The 26,814-nt window shown below is 57.8% G+C and overlaps 8 protein-coding genes across 8 annotated transcripts; 4 read left to right on the plus strand and 4 right to left on the minus strand.

The window, feature by feature from the left end:
* The first annotated feature begins 383 nt into the window (after positions 1 to 383).
* On the plus strand, positions 384 to 2,715 carry MYCTH_2305621 (uncharacterized protein). Its single transcript, XM_003663550.1, has 2 exons — positions 384 to 630; positions 702 to 2,715. The coding sequence occupies exons 1-2, from the start codon at positions 531 to 533 to the stop codon at positions 2,099 to 2,101; spliced, it is 1,500 nt and encodes a 499-aa protein (XP_003663598.1). The 5' UTR covers positions 384 to 530; the 3' UTR covers positions 2,102 to 2,715.
* A 2,394-nt stretch (positions 2,716 to 5,109) lies between these two features.
* On the minus strand, positions 5,110 to 7,209 carry MYCTH_2060942 (uncharacterized protein; the record flags this gene model as incomplete). The annotated part of the gene is made up of 5 exons (XM_003663551.1): positions 5,110 to 5,476; positions 5,604 to 5,833; positions 5,939 to 6,035; positions 6,182 to 6,979; positions 7,094 to 7,209. The coding sequence occupies 5 exons, from the start codon at positions 7,207 to 7,209 to the stop codon at positions 5,110 to 5,112; spliced, it is 1,608 nt and encodes a 535-aa protein (XP_003663599.1).
* Positions 7,210 to 7,615: 406 nt separating this feature from the next.
* MYCTH_2305625 (uncharacterized protein) lies at positions 7,616 to 9,074 on the plus strand. Its single transcript, XM_003663552.1, has one exon. The coding sequence runs from the start codon at positions 7,932 to 7,934 to the stop codon at positions 8,943 to 8,945; it is 1,014 nt and encodes a 337-aa protein (XP_003663600.1). The 5' UTR covers positions 7,616 to 7,931; the 3' UTR covers positions 8,946 to 9,074.
* Positions 9,075 to 10,500: 1,426 nt separating this feature from the next.
* On the minus strand, positions 10,501 to 16,405 carry MYCTH_101261 (polyketide synthase; the record flags this gene model as incomplete). Its single annotated transcript, XM_003663553.1, has 4 exons — positions 10,501 to 11,814; positions 11,920 to 14,328; positions 14,392 to 15,796; positions 16,110 to 16,405. 4 exons carry the CDS (start codon positions 16,403 to 16,405, stop codon positions 10,501 to 10,503), a joined length of 5,424 nt encoding a protein of 1,807 aa, XP_003663601.1.
* A 751-nt stretch (positions 16,406 to 17,156) lies between these two features.
* MYCTH_2110682 (uncharacterized protein) lies at positions 17,157 to 18,274 on the plus strand (the record flags this gene model as incomplete). Its single annotated transcript, XM_003663554.1, has 2 exons — positions 17,157 to 17,318; positions 17,474 to 18,274. The coding sequence occupies 2 exons, from the start codon at positions 17,157 to 17,159 to the stop codon at positions 18,272 to 18,274; spliced, it is 963 nt and encodes a 320-aa protein (XP_003663602.1).
* Positions 18,275 to 19,123: 849 nt separating this feature from the next.
* Positions 19,124 to 19,806, minus strand: MYCTH_2305628 (uncharacterized protein). The gene has a single exon (XM_003663555.1). The coding sequence runs from the start codon at positions 19,765 to 19,767 to the stop codon at positions 19,270 to 19,272; it is 498 nt and encodes a 165-aa protein (XP_003663603.1). The 5' UTR covers positions 19,768 to 19,806; the 3' UTR covers positions 19,124 to 19,269.
* Positions 19,807 to 20,398: 592 nt separating this feature from the next.
* MYCTH_2061639 (uncharacterized protein) lies at positions 20,399 to 21,017 on the plus strand (the record flags this gene model as incomplete). The annotated part of the gene is made up of 3 exons (XM_003663556.1): positions 20,399 to 20,584; positions 20,688 to 20,884; positions 20,954 to 21,017. The coding sequence occupies 3 exons, from the start codon at positions 20,399 to 20,401 to the stop codon at positions 21,015 to 21,017; spliced, it is 447 nt and encodes a 148-aa protein (XP_003663604.1).
* A 1,575-nt stretch (positions 21,018 to 22,592) lies between these two features.
* Positions 22,593 to 24,407, minus strand: MYCTH_107295 (fungal transcriptional regulatory-like protein; the record flags this gene model as incomplete). The annotated part of the gene is made up of 1 exon (XM_003663557.1): positions 22,593 to 24,407. The coding sequence occupies one exon, from the start codon at positions 24,405 to 24,407 to the stop codon at positions 22,593 to 22,595; it is 1,815 nt and encodes a 604-aa protein (XP_003663605.1).
* Between the last annotated feature and the right edge of the window lie 2,407 nt (positions 24,408 to 26,814).

Consider the following 26,814-nt stretch of genomic DNA (forward strand, 5'->3'; position numbering starts at 1 on the left):
CTCGCTTATCTGAACTGCCCCCACAGCACAGCACAGAATGCCCGCAAACTTCGTCCGAGGTTTGCGGAGCCAATCAATCGATAATGATGCCTGGAAATCACCAGCCATCTACTGCGTAAATTAGGGTTTCCCGATTCCCTCAAGCAGGAGAACCTCCGACGTGAGGTATGAGCGAGCCCCGCAAGCCGCTGCACGCAGCATCCAATGGGCTCCGCGGAAGAGCAAGATGCAGCCATCTCCCCCGATCTCCGAGGAATTCGCCGGCGATTGAGTGTCGTAAGGGAAACAGGGTAGACTTCTCTACTTACGATAACAAACAGGGCGGAGTGGGGTCAAGGGCTCGGCAAAGTCATAAACCGCAATTGCCCCTCTTTGCCATGCCATGCCCATACCAAGGACCAGCAGGCAGCCCACGGGAGCTTAGCTAGGTATCGACGTTGGAATTCGTCCCATCCTTCTCCTCCCTCACCTTTTTGCTCGAGTTGGTTCTTGGTCTTTGGGGGCACCCGGGCACCCAGGCACCCATCACAATGCATACCTCGTCGGCAAGCCTGGTCCTCGCCGGGCTCGCGGCCACTGCTGCGGCCGAGACCATCCATGGCGCCCTCGTCTTTGCCCGTCACGGCGACCGTACGTAGCCATGCCGAGAGAGAGATGCAAGTCGAGAAGAAGTAGACACATTGACCTCACCCTCGCCATAGGCACGTCTAAGCACTATCCCAACTACGTGCTCACCCCCCTCGGCGCCCAGCAGGTCTTCCAGGTCGGCAGCTTCTACCGGAGCCGCTACCTCTCGTCGTCCTCGCCCCAGCGCATCCGAAACATCTCCGAGTTTGAGCACGTCCCGGCCCAGGTCTGGGCCAGCGCGCCCGACGCCTCCGTCCTGCTCAGCACGGCCAACGCGTTCCTGCAGGGCCTCTACCCCCCTCTAGGAGACATCAAGCCCTCCCTCGCCGCCCAGGACCTCGCCAACGGCACGTCGGTCGAGAGCCCCCTGAGCGGATACCAGTACGTCACCCTGCACGGCATCAACGACGACTCCCCCGAGACCATCTGGATCAAGGGCGACGACAACTGCCCGGCCCTCAGCGCCGCCTCGGCCGACTTCATGGCCAGCGCCGAGTTCCAGACCCGGCTCGCCTCCACCCGCGACTTCTACCAGAGCCTGTACCCGTTCGTGAGCAACGTCTACTCCTCGGTCGGGGACCTGAGCTACGAGAAGGCGTACGACATCTTCGACGTCATCAACGTCGCCAAGATCCACAACGCCTCCTCGGCCGTCAAGGACGTCACCGACGAGCAGATGTTCCAGCTGCGCACCCTCGCCGACAGCGCCGAGTTCGGCCTCAACTTCAACGCCTCCCAGCCCGACCGCTCCCTGCACGCCCAGACCTTCGCCGCCTCGGTCCTGAACCACCTCAACCAGACCGTCACCTCGGCCGACCGCAACCCCAAGCTCACCCTGCTCGCCGGCAGCTACGACACCTTCCTGGCCTTCTTCGGCCTGACCGGCCTGGTAGACGTGTCTCCGGACTTTTACGGCCTGCCCGATTACGCGAGCACCATGGCCTTTGAGCTCTTCACCCCCGACGACGCCGACGCCGATGTCGACGCCGACGCGGAGGGGCCGCTCGACCCGGACGCCCTGCAGGTCCGCTACCTCTTCCGCAACGGCACCGACGGCGCCCTGCGCGCCTTCCCGCTCTTCGGCCGCGCCGAGGCCGCCATGCCCTGGGCCGACTTCGTCCGCGCCGTGCAGGCCGTCGGCATCGACTCGGCCGCCGAGTGGTGCAGCCGCTGCCGGAGCCCGGCCGTGTTCTGCGCCGCGTATAACACCACCACCAACACCGGGGCCGTCTCACAGCGCGGCGGCGGCGGCGGCGAGGACACCGTCAGCAGGGGCTCCTGGATCGCCGTCCTCGTCGTCATGGTCGTCGCCGTCGCCGGGAACCTCGTCTGCGCCGCCGTGTGGCTCGTCAGGAGCCGGCGCCTCAGGGCGGAGAAGAGGGCCGCGGCGGCGGCCGCGGCGGGGGTGGCCGGGGCGACGACCGTCTCGCGGGGCTCCGAGAGCGTGACGAGCTACGAGAAGCAGAGCGTCTGAGTCGCGCGAGCTGCCCTACTCGCGAATTGCCTGTCTACCACAAAGTTGTTATTACGAGAGAGATGATGACATGCCGTACGAAGATGGTGGTTATGCGGCATCCCAATGCATTCTTTTCCTTTCTGGTTTGGTTTGAGCAACTGGCATGCTTGTCAATACAGAATTGAGTAATCATGGGTCCATACCTGTGAGACAATGAACATGTGGTTGGGGATTATTTTCGCCGGGTCTATTTCGCCATCAACCCTGTGCCTGTGACGCTGTATGAGCGCATCCACCGGCCCTCGGCTTCCGACAGGCGGTGATTTTTGTCTGTCTTGCATATCATCGCCGTGCCGTTATCGCGAAATAGATCCTTGCTTGGGCGGTCTGGAGCAGTAAGGTTAGGTCTGGGCGAGCGTCATAACCCAGATGGTGGCAATCACTTCAACAAGATATTAATTACTACACCTTGTTGTGATAATTATTCGGTTTACTCCTGAGCTTCTCCCGGGGATGTTCAGCCTAGGGAAGGTACGTGCTGACAGTGATAATTAGACCAGCTTGTTATATTAGATCATTGACACAGATGTAAGACGCGACTTTACATATTCTCCAGAGTGTGAACCTGCTCGCTTTGGGTTCTCGGGAACTGACGCTGTCCTATTGAGTACCTAATAATTACCCGGGTAGTTACCTTAGCTTCGAGAGAATTCCAGCAGCAAACCCTGGAGAGATTAGACGGTGCTCGAGTCAGAATCATCGAGTCGTCTTGATCTTGAACCCTTCCGGGGAAGAGCACGCCACTGATATTCACATTAATATTACACATCAAGTCCAGAACTTGATATTCTGGATGCCGAATGTAGAAGGACACTGCCGCCATTCCTGGTGTCCTGACAGTATTGGGCGTTTGGTTAATTATTACAGCTAATTTAGGAACTCGGGACATTACCACGGCCACCAACAAGCGATTCTTCACAATCCAGAACCCAGTCTTTTCTAATTCATGTCCTTCTGCTCCTTGGCACAGTAAGCTACAGTAATATATGAAGCTGCTTACGTTTTTTATGCGCACCGTTTCGCTCTATCTTTTAGGTGGATCATAGAGCACGCTCCGCTACAAGTATACGTTTCAGCTCTCCTATTCGCTCCAGCCCTTAGCTTGATAAAGAAATGTTTCGAGGCTGAAATCCCTGACTGGATTAGTACAAGGCCGGTTGTTGAAGCGGATTGGAATGCATGCGTCCAGACATTAATTAGAAGGCCATGTTGACGAAGTTAACCCCGTAGCCTTCTCGCCGGATGGGCAGCGGCTTGCTTCAGGCTCAAATGATGGGGTAATCAAGATCTGGGATACCACCTCGGGCAGCCGTGTCCAAACGTTTGATGTCGGTGAGTGCATAACCTATGTGTCATTTGACCAGAAGAGCCTCGGGTTGTTCACCAACGCCGGATATGTTAATATAGGTACAGTCTCTCTTGAAAATTCGACTGAACCGCATACTCCAGAGATGCAGTCTTAGGACTTGGGACAGGATCAATCATGGATTACTTGTAATTGTGAGAACGTCTGTGACGCGAGACCGCCCCAGCGGGACCAGTTGCGACCTGCCCAAGAGACACTTCGATTTGTGCCGTGTACCCAGTGGGTTCCAGGCCAGTTACCTATATGAGGAACAGTCCCTTCTTGCATACTTACACTACATCGTCGAGTTGAAGTCATGGTTAAATAAGAAAGTTGCCGCAAAGCAATGTGGAAATGACCTAGTGGTAGCTCTGAGCGACTTCCGGAACGTGGAATTCAAAGCATTAAGGATGGATCGGCTAGTTGTGGAGATACAAATATTCGGACGTAGCTATATGCCGAGGAACGACAGGACTCAGATGTGAAGCGGAAGGGATGAAACTCAGGACCTTAATTACCTATCCCATTGACCCGGCCATGGACATCAACAATTACATCCCAGCTCACCCCGGGCAGGCTGAGACAGATTCGAATACGACGTATTGAGGCTTACGGTGTATGACATTGTCAAAGGTCCGGCGTTAGGACGAGAAGCTGCAGCACGAGCTGGCTGGCGAAGTGATCTTGGATCGAGGATTTGACCTTGAGCTTGTCCACGAAGAAGTGACGCACAATTCTATATTGAGCGAGGAGCACTGGAGTTTGTACCACTACGTTCAGCCCGCGACGTACAGTTTATTCCTTGATCGGTACAATGATTATTAATTACATGCTGGAAGCTCCAGCAGACTGTCTACATTAGTTACAGCATATTGAATACCATAGCCACTTTGATGGCTCATCAATGGAGATCCACAGCTCGACAAGATTTGCATTCTCTCCGACTGATGGAATGAATGATGCATCGCCCACACTAGGGCAAGTTTCCGTTCAGGTGATTTGCCGCAATGTGGCAGAAGTCTTTCGGGAGAGCATTCGAGAATGAGTTTCAGCATCAGTCGAACCTTCGTATACTCGGAGATGTTACGACACCATACTGGAAACAAACGAGAAGGATCCGGAATCGCTACCCTCGGTGAAATATGCAGTGGCTCGACCCTACAGATGTCCCGGTGGTCCCGATGCTCCAAAGTGCTCTTCTAGCAAAGGGCCTCGAGTGACGCGTTGGTCCTCATCCAAATCCCTGCGGAGCGATGACCCAACGCATCAAATGCCCTCGTGCCCGGAGAGGTCCATGTCATGAGGTGTCTCTAGAACCAAAGTTACAGTAATTATAGCGGGAAAAACAATTCGTCCCGGGTTCCAGTAGTCTGACATTCAGTCGTTTGTTATCAAGGGGGGGAGAGTAACAGGTAATTAACTCTAACCCAGAGATGGTACAACCATGCTCATCCCAACACAACGAGCAAGAACAAGCAGTCACCATTGAAATCTCGGCGATTTCTGACATTGACACGACAACGTCATTAATCTGGTGTTGTAATTAGTGCACATAATAGAGAGGCCAACCAGGACAACTGAGCTATTATTTAATTAGTCGGCCTACCTCGGCAGCGAATGATCAAGCCCCGAGACGGATGGCCTCCTGGGCCTCCAACAGCTGCAGATACAACCCCGCCACGTTCCACCTTGCATCGATGGTCCGAAACCCCTCGCGCAGGGTCCGGATGACGGCCGCAGCCTGCGGGGTCTGGCGGGGCGCGCGGATGAGGGCGCCGCAGACGCGGTAGGCGAAATACAACCCCCAGGGCGGTATGTCCTCCGGGTCGCGGCCCAGGAGGCACTGGCGCTCCACCAGGTTGGCGCTGATGCGGTCGGTGATCTGGTCCAGCACGACCCGCGCCCGCCGGGACCGCTCACTAGGCGGTGGCGCGTCGGGGGACGGCGGGTGGTCCGCGAGCCACGGCGTGTACAGGGCGACGAGCGTGCTTAAGTATGATTCATCAGACGGATCGGCACACTGATGACGGGGTTTCACCATATCAAGAAGGTGTAATTATGTATTATTATTAGGGAGATGGGGTGGGAGAGAGAACAAGAAGGACCAACCTGTACACAAATGCGATCTGATCAAAGTCCGGACGGTCAATGTTCAGGGCCGCAGCCAGCATCGACTGCAGGGTACGGTCGAGCTGCATCCAGACGTCGTCGGGGATGGCGACGTCGCTGGCGAGGTAATGCAGGACCTGTCCGAGCAGTCGGCCGGCCTGGCACAGCAGGGAGAACTTGCTCATGTGACCCGTCATGGGAGAGGACAAGGTCGAGAGGTCCTCGGGTCGGACCGTCTGAGACAGCCGGGCGATTAACAGATAATTCCAGAGTTGGTACGGTGGAACATAACACTACAGTATAATACGGGAGAGGATGAAATCCAAAAAAAACCAACCTACCCCCTGGTCCCATGCGGCATCATCTGCGGGCAAGAAGTCGTCCAAGCCGGGATCGGAGGTAGCAAAGGGCCGCCCAGGACAGCCGATGCTCACAAATCTGGCAATTGGGAGAGGGTTATTATTCCTTGTGATTAGTGTACGTTGGATTACTCATAATGTAGGTATGCAATGTATGTACGTTACTTATCAACAACAAGACATATCAGGGGAGTCGATTAAAAAAAAAAAAAAAAAGGAACGTACCGATCGAGAATGACAATGGCCCACCAGACCCTCCGCCGCTCCTCCACTTCGACCAGGGTCAGCACCTTGCGGCTCGGCACGGTGCGACTAACGTTGATGCCCAGGGCATGGGCGTACCGGGCACACAGCCCGATGGACAGGTAGACGGCCGGGTAGATGCCGTGGCCGAGCTCGTATAGGGCGATCAGGACGCCGGCCTGCAGGACGAGGATGGAGAAGGAGCTCTCGACCTCTTGGTAGAAGTGCTTGGTGGCATAGTACAAGGGGGTGCGGGGGTCAGTGGACCCCGACCCCGACCCCGACCCCGACGCGGACCCGGCGGCCGCTGCTGCTGCGGGCAAGCTGGTAACGAGCTTGAGGGCCAAGAGCAGCAGGGCCACGTCCGGGCGAGCGTGGGAGGCGGGCTGGAGATGGAGGTCGTAGAACCTCTTCTTGGAGATGAAGGGCATCCACTGGTGGATGTGGCGGAAGAAGCGGTCGGCGGTCGACCGGATCTCGTCCAGGCCGCCGAGGAGATGGAGGACCGAGGGCGGGACCGGCGTGGCGCCGTAGTACTGGTTTGGCCCGGTGTCCACCTGGCCGTACCGCAGCAGGTTTGGGTCGAGGAAGAGGATGGTCGGGAAGTCGACGGCCCGGCCCTCCGGCTGCTGGGGCTGCTGGGGCTGCTGGGGCTGCTGCTGGTCATCCTCTTCCGGGGACGGGTACCATCCCCGCTCGGCCGTCGACGGGGCCGGAGCGGCCGCCAGCGGCGTGCTATTTTCTTCCGACCGCCAGTAGTAATCACATACCCGGCCACGTCTGCCAGCAAATGAGATGAACGTTTCGGTCAATGGTCAGTTAACTCCGCATCGTCCAATGTCCGAATCCAGGAGACCCCAGGGCGGGGCGCGGAGTTTGGTGTTTTGAGCTCACTTTGCGCACGAGGAGCACTTGGGAAGTGCCTTGTCGCACCTTCTCTTGCGCGACCGGCAGGACTGGCATGCTTGCGGAGCCAGTTCGAGGCTCGATTCGCGACTGGGGGTCTGCATAATTAATGCGCGTCTAGGTACCTGAAGGTAGGCAACGGATGTTGGGAGCAGAATGCACTCTGAGTTGTCTAAGACGAGGTAGTAATCCGCACTCCGTCCTGAGCATCCGGCAGATGGCATCATTTGTCGGCCGCACTGCTTTCCGCAAAGAGGCAGGAAGGGGAAACGGGGAAGGGGGGGGAGCCCGCACGCAAGCGGCCGCCGATGGGGGGCGGATGGGCGGGTGTGATTTTACTCAGCAGTGAGTCAGCACTGCCAACTCTCTGCCGTACATACATACAATGATGACATAGCGGCCGCTCAATGGGAGTAACTGCGGCCGCAAATATCCGCCAGGTAGCGGCCGCGTTTTTCCCGCAAAACATTCGGCCGAAAACCCACGGCCGCAACTCCGACCAAAAACTCGCGGAAGAATCGCACCATCTGGAATTTAATTATCGGGGGGGATCCGTAAGAGGAAAGTACGAAGCAACAAGTGAAACCATAACGTGAATCACATAGGAATTATAAGCTCATTGAGGGTTTGAATTTTCCAGTTGACTATTATGTGACTGTTCTTCATCACACCGTCATCAAGCTCATTGCTCTATTAATTAATTAAATACAGGCTGCAACAATAACGAGGCCGATTCGTCTGGTGCCATCTTGTGATTACATTATTCTTCAGCAGAAAACAAAAAGAAAAAAAACAACAACACAACACAACAAAATAAAATACAAAAATGGGCGGCCGCTACGCTGACGCACACCGTGATTCTCAGGGTGAAGGAGACGCCCGGCCGACGGCGCTCCAGATCATCAAGGACGAGGGCGTGGAGGGCAAGCTGAAGGGCAAGGTGATTGTCATCGCGGGCGCGACGTCGGGCATCGGCGTCGAGACGGCGCGGGCGCTCAAGGAGACGGGCGCGACGCTGCTGCTCACGGCGCGCAACCGGGAGCGGGCGGAGAAGAACCTGGCGGGCATCCTGGAGCCCGGGCGGGTGTCGCTGGTCGAGCTGGACCTGGACTCGTTCGGGAGCATCCGGGCGGGCGCGGACAAGATCCTGGCCGAGACCGACGGCCGGGTCAACATCCTGATCAACAGCGCCGGCGTCATGGGCCTGCAGGAGCACACGCTGACCGAGGACGGGGTCGAGGCGCACTTCTCGAGCAACTACCTCGGCTTCTTCCTGCTCTTCCAGCTGCTCCGGCCGGCCCTGCTGGCCAGCGCCACCGACGAGCTGCACTCGCGCGTCGTCGTCGTGTCGTCCTCGGCCCACCGCGCCGGCGCCCTGCCGGCCAGCGACAACTACAGCTTCGAGAAGGGCGGCTACGACCACGAGGTCGCCTACAACAACTCCAAGCTGGCCGCCGTCTACCTGGCCAACAAGATCGACCGGGACTACGGCGCCCGCGGCCTGCGCGCCACCAGCGTGCACCCGGGCGCCGCCAACAACACGGGCATCTCGCGCAACGTGCCGCCCGAGTTCGTCGAGGGCCTCCTGAGCAACCCCTACGTCGTCAAGATCCTCAAGTCGCCCGCCCAGGGCGCCGCCACCACCGTCTGGGCCGCCGTCGGCAAGGAGTGGGAGAACCGCGGCGGCCGCTACCTCGAGGACGTCGCCGAGGCCGAGCGCGGCCAGGACGACGGCCAGACCTTCGGCGTCGGCTGGGTCAAGCAGACCTACGACCCGGCCGAGGAGGACCGCCTCTGGAAGGACTCGCTCAGGCTCGTCGGTCTCGAGGGCCAGGCTTAAAATTAATAATTAGGGGTCTAGGGAGCAAAGGCTAGACGGTAGATACCTTTTAAGGTAGATAGCCATGCCTTGAGTTATTAGAAAGAAAGCAATATTAGGATCCCTTTTGAAAATATTAATGACAACAAGACATTGGAAATTTATTATTATTATTATTATTATTATTAATCCTACACCACTATACTAATAAGTATACCAGAGCCTCTCTAATTATATACAAAGGAAACTATACCTAATAGGCCAGATAAAAACCTCTGTCCTACCTTTAACGCCTAATCCAGAATACTAATATACTATAAAGAAAAGGAGAAATGGCTAAAATAGCCCTATAGTAGCCTTACCTCCCGGTCTAGCCTCCTTACGAGGCGGTATTCTAGAAGCCTCCCTAGGTCTATTAGCCACTATAGAACCCTCCTTACCAAACGATGGTTATAGGCCCCTATACCCTATAAAACGAGGTCTAGGTCCCTTTGCGACCGTATTTCCTAGGATTCCTATGTCCGGCTTCTGGGTAGGTTTAGGCACTATACGACTAGGTGCTTAACAGTCTCCCTCCCCTGGCCATAGGTATAGTAAGGGGTACTAACCCCCGGGACTTAAACCCTGAATAGGAAGTTATAGGGGCTAATAGCCCCTATATAGGCCTATATTAGTAGGGAGCTCTAGGCTTTTATTAGGCCCTGGTACCTTTATAGGCCTTCCCCCGTGAAGACTAGGCACGGGGGGTCCTTGTCAGACACGCACCATATCCTCCTGCCGGCTTGGTCGGCCCTCTAACGGTTGCTCCAGCTGGCCACCACGGCTAGTTCCGTGGCCTATAGCCTCCTCTGTAGGGCCTGTAGGGGGGGTAGACCCCCTCTACGGCCCTCCTGAACCTATTGCCAGATCGTCGACCTTGCTACCTCCAGGGCTGTAGGCTTCGGCTCCTGGCCCCTTGCCCTGGCCCTTCTCCTCCGGAACCTCTGGCTTAGCCTATTACAGGCCTGTTGGATGAGAGCCCTCGCGGGGACCCGGGAAGCCCCCGGGCCTGCTCTGGTCTGCAGGAGTGGCTGGTCGAGTTTGGCTTCGAAGTCGGCCAGCCTCTTGTTAAGATAGAGGTCGAGGGGGCATTGGAAATTTGTGATGGGCTTTTTTGTGTCATTACCATCACCATGAAGATATAGTGATAACTATTAACAAGGTACTCTGCAGCCTTTCATTACCGACATATTGCTAGAGAAGAGGGACCTGAGCAAAGAAGCACAGAGGCAGAACAAGAAGGAACAAAGCTATTACATAATATAGTGGCTGTCATCACCGCCATGGTCTCTCAGGGTCAACGCTCAACGGGATGGCATGAGGTTATGGTTAAAATTTTGTCTAATTTAGACGGCATCTCCAATCTAACTAGCGTCGTTGCCTATCTAAAAGGAGACAGTGGGATGATCAAAAAAAAAGAAAGCCTCAAGACTAGAGATATAATAATATGGAAGACAAACACAAGAAACAGAGATAACCAGAAGCAAGATAGACACGAAACGCGCGCGAATATAATATAAAGCACCCCTGAGAAAAATCAATTGTAGTACTCGAGCAGCCAGGCGCGCAGGTCGCCCACGGCGGGGTACTCGAGGAAGAGGCTGCCGCTGACCGTGATGCCGAGCTGCTCACGCAGCTTCTCCGCGATGACGAGGCTCATCAGGCTGTCGACGCCCAGGCTGCCGAAGCTGGCGTCGTCGTGCAGGTCCGACATGCTCAGCCCGGCCTCGGCCGCCACCAGCGCCAGCGTCTTGGCCGCCACGCTGTCCTCGGAGGAGGCGGCGGCAGGAGCTGGAGCCGGGGCCGGGGCCGGGGCCGGGGCCGGGGCTGGGGCTGACTGCTTGGGCGCTGGTGCGGGAACCGGTTGTTCCGGTGGTGGCGTTTGCTGTTGTACAACAACAGGGGCCGGCGCAACCTTGGGAACCGCGGTAGGGAGAGGGGCAGAAGGAACAACTGCTGCAGCAGCAGCGGCGGGCACGCCCGATGATGTGACGTTCTTGACGTCGGCGGGCGAGAAGAAGCGGTTGAGCAGGACGCGGGGATAGCGGCGGAACTTGATGGCCTGCATGAGGCCGATGATCTCGTCGCCCTGCAGCACGTAGACGTCGCCGAGGTAGACGGTCGGGTCCTCCTTGGTGGGGATCATCTTGACGTAGGAGCGGTACCGGCCGCCGGCGACGAGGGGGCGGGCGAGGCGCAGGTTGCCCCAGCCGGGTGTGACGAAGAAGTTGGCCTTGGTGTCGTTGGCGTCCGAGACATTCATGACGAAGCCGGCGAGGTGGCAGACGCTGTCGATGAAGAAAGGCGGCACCGTCCAGTCGCCGGCGCCGGATTTGAGCGTCACCTCGGCGTAGGCCTCGAGCCCGTCGAGGACGACGGCCTGCATGCCGCGGTACTTGTCTGCGTAGTTGACCAGGTTGTTGGCGAAGAGCAGGTAGGCCATGTTGTGCGAGAATCGGTTCGCCTTCCCCTCGTCGGCCAGCCGCGACAGCGCCTCGATGCGGCCCCGGACCAGGTGCAGCATGGGCACCCAGCTGGACAGCGAGGCGTCGGCGCTGCCGTAGACGATGCGGGCTGTCGCAAAGGGCTCCTGCTCCACCAGCGAGCGGCCGTCTTGCGACACGTTGTGCCACTCGAGCTGGGCGGTGCCCGAATCGATGTCGGCCGTGGAGATGGCTATCTGGATCAGCTGCGGCACCTTGGTGTTCCTCTGAGCCACAAGGCCCTCGCGCACGACCAGGTCCGTGATGCTCATGTCCTGCACGATGCCCTTGATCCTCTCCTTCTGATCCGGCCGCAGGTTTTCGTACAGGTACTTGCCCAGGGTCCAGGCGACGTCGGCGTGGATGGACTGTTCCAAGGAAGGGCGAAAGTCAGCGTGCGCACAATTCCAGACACAACATGTACATGATAATTTTTTTTTTAAGAAAGACATGATGAAATGAATATTACTTACCGACGTGGCCACGCCGGCTCCGTTCATCTCGTGGCCGCGCACGGCCGCCAGGAATTCGGGCTGCATCAGGTCCGACTGGACGATGACGCGGCCGGCCGAGCCCGAAAAGGTCTCCTCGACGACCCGGTGGATCAGCGAGGTGCGGAGGTTGGACTTGGGCGCCGTCAGGGGGTTGGCGTTGGCCGTCGCCGCCGCCTCCGCCTCCGCCTTGGCCTTCTTCTCGGCGTCGTAAAAGGTGTTGCCCTTGGTGAGGGCCCAGTCTCCGTTGTACTGGATCCAGTGCGTCTTGTCGTTCCACGCGTACGTGGGCAGGTCGAGCAGGCGCAGGCCGCAGGCGCGCTCGAAGGGGCGGTGGAACTCGTCCCAGGCGACGGGGACGCCGGCGGCGTGGACGGCGGCCAGGCTGGTCGCCAGCGTCTTCCAGTCGTCCTCGCCCCGGCGCAGCGACGGCACCGCGGTGGCCAGCGAGGGCATGATGGAGCGGGCGAAGCCGGCGCAGACCGGGTGCGGGCCGATCTCGATCCAGACCATCGAGTCGTCTAGGGTCGAGACGGCCCGGGCGGCCTCGACGGCGCCCAGGAAGTTGACGGCCTCGCGCGTGGCCCGGCGGACGTAGCGGGCGTCGATGGTTTTGTCGTCGAACACGACGCGCCCCAGCAGCGGCGAGACGACGGGTAGGCGGAGCGGCTGGAACAGGACCGCCCGGCTGGCCGCCTCCTCGAGCTCGTCCAGGATGGGATCCATCTGGGCCGAGTGGAAGGCGAAGGCGACGTCAAGGTTGAAGCACTTGAACCCGGCCGCCTGCAGCGTCTCCGCGAGCGCCTCGATCTCGGGCCCCGTTCCGCTCAGCACCGTGTCGCGGGGCCCGTTGATGCAGGCGACCTCGAAGGGCCGGCCGCCCGCGTGGGCGCGCACGTCGTCGAGCGACGCCCGCACCGCCAGCATCTTGTGGCTGCCGACCTGGCACTTTTGCTCGAGCATGCGCGCCCGCCGGCCGACGATGAAGATGGCGTCGGCCGCCGAGAGCACCCCGGCCACGTGCAGGGCCGCGTACTCGCCCAGGCTGTGGCCGACGACGACGTCCGGGCGCACCCCGAGAGACTCCCAATACTTTGCCAGCGCCATCTCGACGCACACGAGCGCCAGCTGCGTCACGGTCGGCGAATGCGCGTGGTCCTGCGGGAAGCTGCCGTCGATGGCGGGGACGATGGACGGGAAACCCTGGGCCCGGCAGAGCGAGTCCAGGTGGAGGATCTGGTCCCGGAATGCGGCCGAGTCCCGGAACAGGGCCAGGTTCATAGACTTGTACGAGGCCCCCTGACCCGTGAAGGCGAACACGACCGAGGGCGGGCCCTGGTTCGGGATCGGCTTGTGGCTCTCGACCCCCTCGAGGTACGTGCCGAGCTGGCGTTTGAGCTGGCCCACCTCCGACGCGGCCACGGCGACGCGGTGGTTGTGGTGATGGCGCCGGGCCGTCGTCGTGTACGAGAGGTCCGACAGCGACACGTCCAGGTTAGCATCCAGGTAGCCGATCAGGCGCTCCAGGTTGCCCTTGAGCGACACCTTGCTCTTGGCCGACACGGCGACCACGTGGGTCGACCGAGGATCCGGTCCCGCGACGGCGCTCGAATCCCGCTCGGGCGGCTCCTCGAGGACGAGACTCGTGTTGCCCCCCGCGGCGCTGAAGTTGTTGACGACGGCGATGCGCTTCTTCCCGGGCACGCGCGGCCACGGCGTCTTCTCGTAGGGGATGTGCAGGTTCCGCTTGTCGAGGTCCTTGGGGAAGCCCGGGTTGATGGCGTTCTTGATGCCCACGTGGGGCGGGATGGCCTGCTTGTCGAACATGAGGAGCACCTTGAGGAGGGCCGTGGTGCCAGCGACGGCCTCGCCGTGGCCCACGTTGGACTTGACTGCGCCGACGTGTAGCGGCTGCTTGGGGCTGCGGCGCTTGGTCGGGGTCAGGGGCGCAAACACTTGTGTCACGGACTGGATCTCTTGCGCGTCGCCGGCCTGGGTGCCCGTCCCGTGCATCTCGACGTAGCTTACGTCGAGCGGGTCGACGCCGGCCTGGGCGAGGATCTGCCGCGTCAGATCGGCCTGGTGGCCCGCGTGCGGGTGCGTGATGGACACGGCGTTGGCCGAGTGGTTCGTGCCCGCCGCCAGGATCACGCCCAGGATGTTGTCGTTGTCCGCCTCGGCGTCCTCGAGCCGCTTCAGCACCACCGATGCCACCCCGTCGGCCCGGCAGTACCCGTCTGCCTCGCAGTCCCACGTCTTGCACGCGTTGGGCGTCTTGGACAGGAAGTGGCCCTGGCCCAGCCCGGCAAAGGCGTCCGAGTTGGTGAGCACGTTCATGCCCCCTGCCACGGCCATGTCCGTGTCGCCGTTCCAGAGCGAGTTGCAGGCAATCTGACGAAGAGTCAGCGCACCCATCAACAATGCCTTAGGGTTTCACAGTAGGTAATTACTCACGTGTATCGTCGCGAGGCCCGACGAGCAGGCCGTGTCGATGCTGTAGCTCGGGCCCGAGAACTTGAAAAAGTAGTTAATGCGGCCCGGCCCGAAGGCGCGGCACCCTCCCGTGATGAAGTAGGTACCGACCTCCTGGGCCGTGTTAACCTCGCGGTAGTCGTCGCTCGCCTGGGCGTAGAACGTGCCGATCCGGTGCAGGTCCGTCGACGGCGTCCGGTTGGGCACGTAACCCGCCCGCTCGAGCGCCTCGTACGCCGTCACGATGGCCAGCCGCTGCATCGGGTCCGTCTGGGCCGCCTCGCGCGGCGACATGTTGAAGAAGGGGGCGTCGAACAGGCCCGGCTCGTCGATGAAGCAGCCGTAGGGCGTGATGCTCGTGTTGACCCGCTTGCCCGTCGGGTCGTAGTGCGTGTCAACGTCGAACCGGTCCGCGGGGATCTTGCGGTGCACGTCCAGGCCCTGCTCCAGGATCTCCCAGAACTTCTCCGTGTCGGTCGCACCGCTGGGCATGCGGCACGACATGCCGACCACGGCGATCTTGGACTGCTGCGCGCCCCGTGGCCCCCGCGGGACCGCCGCCGGCTTCGTGATCCACGGCACCAGGTCCTTGGTCCTTGCCACGGGCTGCTCCGAGTCCTCGTTCAGCGCCTCGACGAGCTCTCGCCCGGGCAGCGAGGCGCGGAGGGTGAGCACCAGGTACTCGGACACGGCCGCGTTCCTGGCCGCCTGCTGCCGGATCCCCTGCACGACGACGTCCCACTGGATCGTCTGGGTCAGGAGGTCCCGGACGATGTCGCGGAACAGGGCGGTGGCCGTCTTGCCCGGGAAGGGCTCTGAGCCGCCGGTCGGGAAGACGGGCACCCGCGGCCGGAGAACCGCGTCGAGCGGGCTGGGCTCGACGATCCTCTCGACGTGCTCCTCGTCGTAGATGTGCTTGGCGTGGCAGAGGCCGCCGTAGACGGGCAGGGCGACGAGCGTCCGGTTGCGGAAGAAATCAGACGTGTCGATGAGGTGCTTCAACCGGGCGGGCGGGCCGCTGATGGTGACCGAGTTGCGGCTGACGGTGCTGATGAAGATCTTGTTGGGCTCCGGGATGCTTTCGGCCGCGTGGACCGCGTCCAGCTCGCTCTGGATATCGGCGGCCACCGCGTCGGGCACTACGTAGGCCCAGCTGTCGCCGTGTCCGCCGTCGGCCGCGCGCGGCTGCAGGTTCTGCGACACCTCGTCGACGAGAACGCCCAGCCGGAAGGCGATGCGCATCACCTCGGCCGCGGCCACGGGCACGTCTGCCAGCGTAGCGGATAGCGAGACGGCGGCCGTCGACAGCAAGCCCGTGCCGATGCCGGCGAGGCAGGCCTCGGGGTTGCCAAAGTCGAATCCGTCCTTGGCATCGTCTTCATGGTAGCTGTGAGATGATCAGTCAGTAAGAACATCCTTGATTCATAAAAATAGTAGCATTAGGAAAATGCTGCACTTGACCGTCCGAGAAGGTAAAGGGAAAAACAGAGGCTTGATCTTCAAACGTGATGGAAAAGGATGGCGATTGGGAATGAAACGAGGAAAGAGAGGACCCGCATATAAGTTTGCGGGCTTTGTGCAAAGGAAGGAATGAAAGGGCGGTCTAATTAATTACAGCCAAAAGAGAAACCGGGCAGGCAGCCACAGCAGCACACCTGCCACAATAAGTATAATTATGGCGGGCCTAGGTGTGCACTTACCCAATAAATGTTGCCAGCTGGACGGCGCAGAGAAGCATCCCATCCACCGCACCTCCCATCGGCCCGCTGCGCAGCTCCGCATGGTCGGCGAGGTCAAAGATGGTCTCAAACGTGGGCACCAGGCTTCTTGTCGCCGACGGGAGCAGCCGAACCTCGTCCTTGACGGCCAAGGTGGCCTCGTGGATGAATGCGGCGAGCAGCCGATGCTGCCTGTCCTTGCTGAGGTTCCAGAGCCTGCGGAAGAGGTCTTTGAGGTCGTCGTGGGGAAACTCGTTGCCGAAGTATCCAATCTTCATGGTGGTAGGTTCAGCATAGGACTCGGTGCTCGACAGCCCTGTTGTTGACAGCTCTGCCGGGCTAGCCGTCCCGCCCCATCCCTTGTTGGCCGTCATCGTGATTATTGATTGGCTCTCCCGTATTGGTAGTGAAAACAACCAAAGAGGAGATGTGTGTTGTGGGAAGAGGCCTTGGGGGAAACCTGAGCTTAGGGGGTACGAGATGAAAAGTGACTCAATATAATCATCAGAATCCGGGGGGCTTCTTCAACCCTCGCGAGCAACCGAGCGCTTAGTGATCAAGTGGTAGTACACTTTGTAATTTATCACGTCAGTGGATGCCTCAACGTGCCGGCCACCATCCCGTCGGAGCATTAATTACAAGTCCTACGCGCCGGCCTCCCCCCCCCCCCCCCCCCCCCGGAATGGGTGTTATGGGGCTGATGCTGACGCGCGGTGTCCGATCGGGAAGGACTGTATCTATGCGGTCCGCGTCCCACGACCCGCAGCCGACCGCCGTGCCCGTTCCATCCTTCGGATTACACTTCACTTGGCCCGATATCCTATCTGGGTCTATTCAACGACAGCGGAAGCCTTCCCAACCCCCCTATCTTCCCCAAAAGGGCAAACAGCTCAGCCACCGTGATTATCCCACGCAACCCCCCGAAGCTTTTTCCGGGTCTGCATTTCAACCCATTGTCCTTCCTCCGGTCTGAAACATCTCGGTTGATGGCATCTTTTCTGCATCAAGGTCCCGGAAGCTTGTTTCAACATGGCGCCCGGCGTAGGAGGCTACCGCCAGATCAACAAGGCGCTCAACATTTGCGCCTTCGAAGACTATCTCGAGGGACAGCTGATGCGCCTTCCTCAGCTACTGGACGTGGAGCAGATTAGCCCGCGAGTCATCCGGGTACTTGGACAAAATCCTGGAAAGGTGAGCGTTATCGCAACGGCTTCTAGGCCCTCGCATTTTTTGCCCTCCTAATTAGTTCTTCCACTTTTTCCTTTCCTTTATTTTCAGTTTTTTTTTTGTTTCTTTTTTTCTCTTCTTTTTGACTCGACCGCTAATGTGGCTATTAATATTAATAGTTCACGCTCCAAGGGACAAACACGTATATCGTGGGCACAGGGGCTGAGCGCCTTATCATTGACACCGGCCAGGGGATCCCAGACTGGGCAGACCTGATCTCCCAGACCCTGTCAAACGAAGGCTTCTCGCTCTCGCACGTGCTGCTCACCCACTGGCATGGCGACCATACGGGGGGCGTGCCGGACCTGATCCGCCTATACCCGCACCTCCGCACCGCCATCTACAAGCACACGCCCAGCAAGGTCCAGCAGCCCATCGTCGACGGCCAAATCTTCAAGGTCGAGGGCGCCACCGTCCGCGCGGTGCATGCCCCGGGCCACTCGCACGACCACATGTGCTTCATCCTCGAGGAGGAGAATGCCATGTTCACGGGCGACAACGTGCTGGGTCACGGCACCGCCGCCGTAGAGCACCTGCGCACCTGGATGGATACGCTGCGGCAGATGCAGTCTCACGGCTGCGCCAAGGGCTACCCGGCCCACGGCGCCGTCATCAGCGACCTCGAGGCAAAGATCGACGGCGAGCTCGCGTCCAAGTTCCGGCGGGAGCACCAGGTCTTGCAGGCCCTGCAGTCCGCTTCCAATAATGCTGAAGGAGGAGGAGGCCGCGGCGGCAAGGCCAGGCTCACGGTCAAGGAGGTCGTCTCGGCCGTGTATGGAGACAAGATGGACGATGGCGTGAGGCAAATGGCGCTGGAGCCCTTCCTGCAGGAGGTCCTCTCTAAGCTGGCCGAGGATGGCAAGGTAGGATTCGAGATGAAGGGCGGCGTCAAGAAGTGGTTTATTCTCAGATCGCCTTGAGCATTATCAAATAATTAGACAGTAGAATGAAGCTTTTTTCAGAAACCCTCAAGCTTGACATAACTGCATGACTTGCTATCTACTCTGCACCTTGGCTACTTATCCAAATATTCGTGCGGCCACGCATGGATTGCCTATGCTAATCACCTCGATTCTTTGTGTTGTAATTACCAAAAACCATATATACAATATCGACAATCAACCCTGAGGTCATGGGAGCTCACTCTTCGCGTCCGTAACCGCATGCTGCCGTCCATAATTATGCCAGGCCCATTGGCCCTCTATTAAGCCTGGCATCAAATTTTGAGCGTGTAACACATTTGCATATGTACCTACACAAACACCATGCACGAACAACGTCTCCCTACTACCTGATTTAAACAGAAAGCCTGCCACCGTTGACCTAGAAGCTAGTAAACTGTTTGGGTCTGTTCCTCGTCTTGTCACAAACCCCTGGATTCTGCTTTACTCCTATTCTGACGTAGTACGCAGTATGTCGTATTTCCCACCCCAAGCTCTGATATCCAGAGCCCGTATACAGAGGGGTGAAACCGCGAATAACTCAGTACGATGGTTGAAGAAGCATATACACAGGTACTCATCGTTGTGCGCGAGGGACAGTGGTCAGTGCCTGCATGGCCCGCAGCTCGGGGACCAGATGTACACATAACATCCCGCGATGAGCTTGTCAATCGGGCTGTAGCTTAATTGGTTAGGACATCAGGGGGAGGGACCCGGGTCCCAGGTCCGAAATGGCCCGAGAATTGTAGGGCATAATTACCTATCCAATAGTCCGAAACTGCGCTGTCGGGACAAATACCATGGATGGATAATTAATTAATTTAAAAAAAAAAAAAAAGTTCACAAAAACCAAAGGGCATACTATCCTGCACGGAACATAACTCGAGAAAAGAAATCGCCCGGAAAAAAAAAAAATAACACGAGGACCAAAAACAACACGGCCTTTTTTTTCGGGCCCATTCGCAATTCTTCCTTCACTCCCCCCGCGCCCCCAATTCCTGCACCAGACCGGTGAAGGCCACAAACGCCCCGAGCAGGGGTGACAAGGACCGGACGGCATGCAACCACGCCCACCTCACCAGCAGGGTCCGCACCAGCGCCAGATCCGTCACGGTCGATCCCAACGATTCCAGCCGGAACAGCGTGTTGTTGGTCGGCGCCATGACCAGCCAGGTGAAGGGGACCATGGCGATGGTGGACACGGCGGCGAGGCCGTACCGCGACGCAGCCGACCGGCTCGGATCGCTTTGATGATGCTTGCTGCTGCTGCTGCTGCTGCTCCTCCTCTTGTCCAAAAAGGCGTACGCAAAGATCCCACATGTGGCTATGCATACCGCCGGCATGTAGATGTGTCCGTAGTGGTACAGCCGAACCCACTGCCGCAGCATGTGGTCCGCCGCCACGTTGGTGTCCAAAAACACGGGGATCACAAAGGCCGAGAGGCTCCCCATGCCACCTGCACCATGATTCATGATTAGAGAAGGGACAAACAAACAGAAAATAAGCGTCAAGGTAGTGGCCGCTTGGGTTTGGCTGCGTCCAACGAGCGCTCCTAATTACTGACCTGACAGCATGGAGCCCAAAATGACGCCCGTCGCGGGCACCCCAATCCTTGGTGGAGATGGAGACTCGGTCAGCTTCGGGGCCATCCTGCCTTGTATGTGTTGTTTGTTTGTGTATGTGTGTGTGTGTGTGTGTGTGTGTGTGTGTGTGTGTGTATACGGGAGGGCTTCAACTGGACAATCCCCATTCACTGGTACATACACCCTCTATTTGTCTATAAGCCGTATTATACGTCTCGGTATCGGCAAATTTCTCGGTATGCCTGAACCCCCCCTCCAGCACACCCAATGGCAAAACAACAAAATCGGGCCGGAAAATCGTATGATGATTCAGCATTCCCCCGTACACCGTACACCGTACCCATACCAGTTCGGGTGGTACTTTGGGCCCACTATCGCACTCCCTCAACTCTTACATCTACATTCAGATTTCTGCGTAGAGCGGCTGAGCGTAGCTTGAGACATTGTCCTAGCATACCTAATCTTAAGTCAATTTGCACGAGTGCAGACAATGGCCACTGATAGCGCTCCCACTACCTCGATGTTCCGCGAGCCAGAGCTGCCGGAGCAGTCCGAGGCAACAAAGGGAAAGTATCTCTGCCTCACCATTTGCGGCTACCGCAAGCCGGGCATGACCGAGGAGGAATACCGCAACCATATGGTCAACATCTCAGCCCCCATGACCAAGGGGCTGATGGTCAAGTACGGGATCAAGAGGTGGACGCAGGTGTGTATATTATCTCCCTGACAAATGGAGACCTCGAAGCTGTGGGAGGGTTGTTCGGGGCTGAACTGACCATGACATTCCATTACACTAATTACCATACCAGATTCACAACCAAAGTGCCACTCGGGCATTGATGAGTCAACTCTTCGACCCGCAGATGGCCAACATCGCAGACTTTGACTGCTTCAGCCAAGTGGTGTTCAGGGACATTGAAGACTACAAGCGCATGAAGCAGGACCCGTGGTACAAGGAGCACCTGGTGGGTGATCACGAGAAATTCGCCGACACCAAGAGGAGCAAGTGAGTCCCTCCCTGCCCATTACCCGGATGTAAGATTCAGTGCGAACGACATAACTGACAGCCCCATAGGATGACTATCGGTTGGGTCGAGGAGTACGTGAGGGATGGCAAAGAGGTGGATGGCTTTGCCTAATGAGTGATCATGACATGATGCCTTCAAAGCAAATAGTCCTGTGACATGTAATTAATTAACATGCCGCTTGAACATTTGCGAGACGTCTTTCTCCGCGTTCCCCCACCGAAAGTGGTGTTCCTTATGCTCTCTGTTTTAACACGATATGATCAAAATAGTAGCTACAAATCCAGCAACGAAATGCCTTCCTCTTTCTTTTATTTTATATTGTTTAATAATTTCGTCACGCCGAGTGTTTAAATTGGACCGAATGAAGGTGTAGTAATTGGTACGCTTTCTTCTTTCCATAGAGATTGCAGTCGAGGAGCTTATGATGAAACGAGCGGGTAAGCCACATCCCCTTCTCGTGGTCCACATTATATGGGTAACATTGAATACCTGAGGTACGTGAGGCGGATTCTGCCGCAGGAGGGACTCGGCTACCTAATATCTTAAGAGCGTGTTGCTTGGTGAACTGGGGGTGCTGGCGCATACGGAGAAGGAAGAGGTGACGAGGTATTTACCCAAACCGTCTCTGCACATAAAGAACCGCCGTCCTTTCGGGTCAGACATTGATACCTACTTGGATCACGCGAACTAGCCGTGTAACCTTCGTATCAGAGTTGTAAGTTCAAAGGAGCAGTTCCTCCGAGCGGATGGCAAGGTCGCCCGCATTGGTCCTTCATCCGATCCGAAGTGCTTCGGAGTCCCGACATGCTGTGATCGCTCTGGTGTCACCCTTGCCCTCACGAAGCCATGAACAGCTCTTTCTTGCGGATCGTTTCAGAAGTCACGTCTTGGAGTCCCTCCCACGGCTCGACGGGACAGCGTCTGGAAAGGAGAAGTTTGGCTGGCTTCTCGGATGAGATATTGCTCCTTCAGGGCGTAATTATACTAGCAGTATCAAGGCGCAATCACGCAGTCAAGTTTATGACTTCTCACAAAGTTGCAAGGTATGGGCAAAGTACCCGATTCATGGCCATCTTATTCCAGAAGACTCGCTGCGTAAAGCACATCATTGAAGGTTTTGAAACAGGTTGGTAAGAAGCACTTCGTGTAATAAGTGGCTTTTCTGTTGGGACCATAAAAACTGGGCAAGTGTTGGTTATGAGTCTGTCCTCCCGCCTCAGCGGAGATAAGGTCATTCGACCGGACATTAAAACCACCTGACAATCACGCAACACCATACGGCACAGAGGGTCTCGGAGCATGACCTCTTAATTGATGAAAACCACAAATGCACGTTCGGTTAACGTACCATACAGATGCCAGCTTTTCCAGCCTAATACTGAAACAATAGAGATGTGAAAGAGGCCAGTTAAGAACAATATCAGGGTATTTCCCCCCTCCCGGCTCTTCTCTCTCTCTTCTTTCCTCTTCTATTCCCGTCTTCTCTTTTTTCCCTCTCCATCCCACAACCCGTTTGCCTAAAGCTGAATATTCAGTACCTGATATTGACCTTGGATCACAAATCTTGACAAGTCAGCAGCGCGTTTTTCTCTTAAGTGACACTGGCAAACATACGCCTAACCTGATTAATAACCCTAACGATTTCTATGTACGTACATACATAAATAACTCTCTATCAACCCCTGATCACCTCCGCCGAAGTCTACTGATGATCTCGGACGACAGTGTCCCCAGGCTCTTGCGCACATCGTTCGCCACCATCTCCAGCGTCCCGACCGAGAAGGGAGCGGCCAGACCGTCTCCCACCGGCGCCGACAGGGGGTGGTGGTGGTGGTAATCCGGATCCTGCATCATGCCTCCCCCGCCAAAATGGGACATCGTCATCATCGTCGCCACACCCTTCTCGCCGTACGAGGGCGCCCGGAGCTTGGGCGAGAGTTTGTTGACGACCCGCTGGGCGCGGTGCAGCTCGCTGAGCACGAGCTGCTCGGTGGATATGTCCCAGCAGCTGCTGTTGCTGTTGCTGTTGCTGTTGCTGCGGCTGTTGCTGCTGCTGCTGCTGCGGCTTCTCATGCCGTCGTCCACGCTGCCAGCGCCGTTGCCGCCGCCGCCGCCGCCGCCGCTCTTGTTGGTAGGAGTGTTGTTCTGGTAAGTCGTCGAGGCGGAACGTGGCCGTTTCGGCGGGCATCGTTTCAGGATGCCGTTGGCCAGCCGGGCCGTCTTGTCGCCCCCCCGATCGCCCGGCTCCCCGTCGGCCGCCGAGATGGTCGTCATCCCGGCTGTCGCGCCGTAACGGGACGCGGACTGAGACGTCGTGCCCCAGGCAGCGGCCGAATACCGCTGGACGACCTTGAGGACGGCCAGGGCGAGGACGGTGAGCAGGAAGCTGTCGTGGGTGCACGAAGGGCACGCGAGCATGCTCTCGACGCTCTCGATGCTCTGCTTGTTTTCCTGCAGCACCGCCTGTATCGGGTCCCTATTGTTGGCAGCGTCCGGGCCTCCCGACGCGCCATCGGCGGTGGTGGTGCTGTCGGACTTGCTGTTACCGGTTGACGAGAGCGTCTTGAGCAGGTGTAGCGCCCCGTTCAAGCAGCCGCACGGCGACGACGACCGGGTCGAGCTGGCATCGGCACCGGTCGCCCCGTTCTCGACGGGACGATGGGCTGGGCTGGCAGGAGCGGGGGATGCCCCGGATGCGGCGTTTAAGAGATCAGCTGTCGACGACGAGGACGAATCGGAGGAGGCCGAACCGTCATGGTAATCGGTGCTTTCGTCCGGGATGAGGAGCGAGGCGACGTCGATCCCTAACTGGCCGCCGCTGTTGCTGCCGCAGATGTCCGGCATGGGCAGGTCGATGGGGGAGTCCATGACTGAGGTGACAAAGTCCATGTCGCCGATGTCGTGGGAGAAATATGCCAGGCTGGCAGAGTCCAGGCCCGTATGCACCGAGAGCATGTCTGACGCGTTTGACAACACGGACATGGCGTCGGCCGTTCGGGGTGAGGCCGGAACGCTGAGGCTGCTGTTGCCCGTTCGTGCGGGGGTCGTCATCTCGGGCAGGACGTAGGATCTTGAGATGGGCGGGAGGGAGTGAATGGTGTCGCCATACCGGGTCCAGCTCTCATCGGGATCGGGGTTGGAGCCCGAAATGGGGCCGGGTATGGAGCCGGAGCTTGAGCCGGAGATTGAGCCGGAGATGGAGCCGGAGCCGGAGACGGTTCCAGAAATGGAGCCGGCGGCGGAGGTGGACCCGGAAGTGGAGTCGGACGATGTGGGGGTCTTTGGGCCGGCGGTGCTGTTGCCGCGCCTCCGGCCCGGGCGCTTGGTGAAGAAGTATTCGCATGGGATGAGGCGGCTCTCACATCTCGAGCACGACGGCTTCTCCTTGGGACACTTGACCTTGGACAGGGCACAGGCCTGGCAGCTGTCCCGCAGTTTGGAGCTGCGCCATTGCGGCCGGGGCGCGGTAGCAACCTGCGTGCCTGGTTCCGAGTGGAGCATGTTGCCTCACTAATGTTGTGTCCTCCCTGTTGGGCACACCTGAGGGGAAGGGCGAAAAAGAACGGAACAAAAAAATCGCCAAAGGCCTAAAGCTTCGTTCTCAGACAGACAACAACCACATCAGCTCCACGTTGGAAGGTGAGGATTATAGGTACTTAGTATTCTCTGGCCTGGGGGCTAGCTATTGGGAACAAGCCGAATAAGGCCCGGGCCGTGGCTCCTTCACCGTGTGTATATGAAGCGTATCTCGCGTGGCGACACCTCTTTGATCCCTTCTGCACCCACAACCACAACCACGAACGGGCATGTATTAGTAACGTTCGGGCGATTACTGTGCGTCGCTGACCAGGGCCAATAGCGTGATTGGAGTAGTGGCTCACACAATCGATGGATTCTCGCCCCGGTCAGACGGCGACCAGTTCCCATTACGTGGAATGCAGCAATGTTGTAGCTACAACTGCACAGGACCATCGACCTTCTTGACACCTTCCTTACCCGTTTGCCCTGCCCCACACGCCGGAACCCCTGCCCGTGGTCTACAGTGAAAATAAGGTGTATACGGAGTTCGTTCGTACATACGAGGATCAGATACCCTTGCGGGGGGATTGAACGGGTACACTACGCAAATGGCTGCAGATAAGCAGCAGTGGGGAACCAGACAGTTGCAACTCAGATTGCCAAGAGGAGCCAAGCACTATCAGCGGAGAAGGTTCGTGTTCCAGGGTGGCTCGGAAGCGGGCCTAGTGTACTCTATTTTGTATCCTTTGATACCACACACCAGATGAAACAAGACTGAGGAGGGGGGTCCGCTTGGGAGAGCAATCAAGGCCCAGAACTGTTGACTGAATCTCACCGCGTCAGAGCCAAGCCCTTGCCCGCAGTTGCCTACGTTGGCTGACGCGGTTTCCACCCGTTCCAGATGTGCGAGGTGCTACGATAATTGCTTACTAGGACCGACCTTAGCTCCGCCTTTGACCACTTAGAATTCTCCATCTCGCAGTGTCGGAGCTCAACTACTTGGTTCAGATGATTATGTCTCGCTTCTTGCTTCTCGCTCCTCGCTCCTCGCTCCTTTCCCGCTCCCCCCATCGGTTTGCCGACGTAACCGTTAGTCAGCGCGGTCCCTGTGGGGCTTATGCTACATGCTGCAACTGAAAGCTTTATGCTTATTTGATCAATGGAGATAAGGCGGCCTTGGGCGGGCTGCACCTCTGCGGCGTGTGTCAGCGCAAAGGGCCAATGGCATAGGAGTGAATGGGAAGAAGTCAGGGTTAAACGGAGGGATCCTATGTAGAAGATATTGGGGCCTTCCGGTCGCTCCTCCGACGTGCAGGTCCTGTACATACCGCCCGAATCCTAGCGTGATGGGACGTGGCCGACCCATAGGCTGCCAGTGGTTGCAATGGCCAGTACGTATCTTCGTGTTGAACAACAAGTCGCATTCCCCCTTCCGTTTATCCCCTTGTGCACGTTATTTTTCATGGGGATCTCCTCCGCTATACTATATGATGCCAGTGGCGCACTGACTGTCTAGGAGTCACGGGAAGGATGATGGGCCTACACTACCTCCTGTAGTGTACCCCTCGGCGTAAGCCTCGGTCTATGTATGTATGTATTGTATGTATGTACATACATACAACAATTTCCGATTACCTGTAAGTAGTGGAACCCGAATAGATGCTGTGCTCTGATTACATGCATTAGCAAGTCCGGCTGTAAACCGGTAAAGGCAACCCGGTAATACACTAGTTTAAGCCGCTATGGTGGACCGGGCCCCACCATGGTTCCTGGCCCCACCATGGTTCAGCACGCCCACATCTTCCCTGCAGGGTGGCCCCAGTCAGCCTTTCCTTCCTTCTTCTTCCACCACACCACCGTAGCAATCATACGAAGATCATTGTTTTCCGCATCCCACAGCCGCCCTTACGAGCAGAGCAATCAACATAAGGGAGACAATGCTTTTCGGACTCTCGTGCCGCCCCCCTCTCGGACACTTTAGCGTTGTCATGTGACGAATCTTCGCAGATAGCTAGCTAGCTTACCCACCTACCCTGGGTAGGTAACCCTTGGCCCCCGCACGGCCCCATCCCAATCCATCAGAAATGGGACTCGGACAGTCATCAGATTGAGATACGTCAAGCTCGGACTTTTGATCAAATCGATCCGTCGACTGTAATAATCCATGGTGACCAATCCCAGCTGATGGGACTGCAACCGTCGGTTTTAAACCCGAAATGCATGCTGGTAGAAGAGCATTGACCTCGGCGCCCGGGCAGCTAGCGACGTAAATGCTGCAGAGATTGTCGTAGTTAGGTAGGTACTGTATGTACAACATACATACATATACACTAAATGTGTGGAGGAGCACCCAGTCGAGGCCGGGACACCATATGGCTACACGGTCAGA

The sequence above is a fragment of the Thermothelomyces thermophilus genome, chromosome 3 (genome assembly GCF_000226095.1).
Source record: "Thermothelomyces thermophilus ATCC 42464 chromosome 3, complete sequence".
In the NCBI taxonomy this organism is placed as follows: Eukaryota; Fungi; Ascomycota; class Sordariomycetes; order Sordariales; family Chaetomiaceae; genus Thermothelomyces; species Thermothelomyces thermophilus.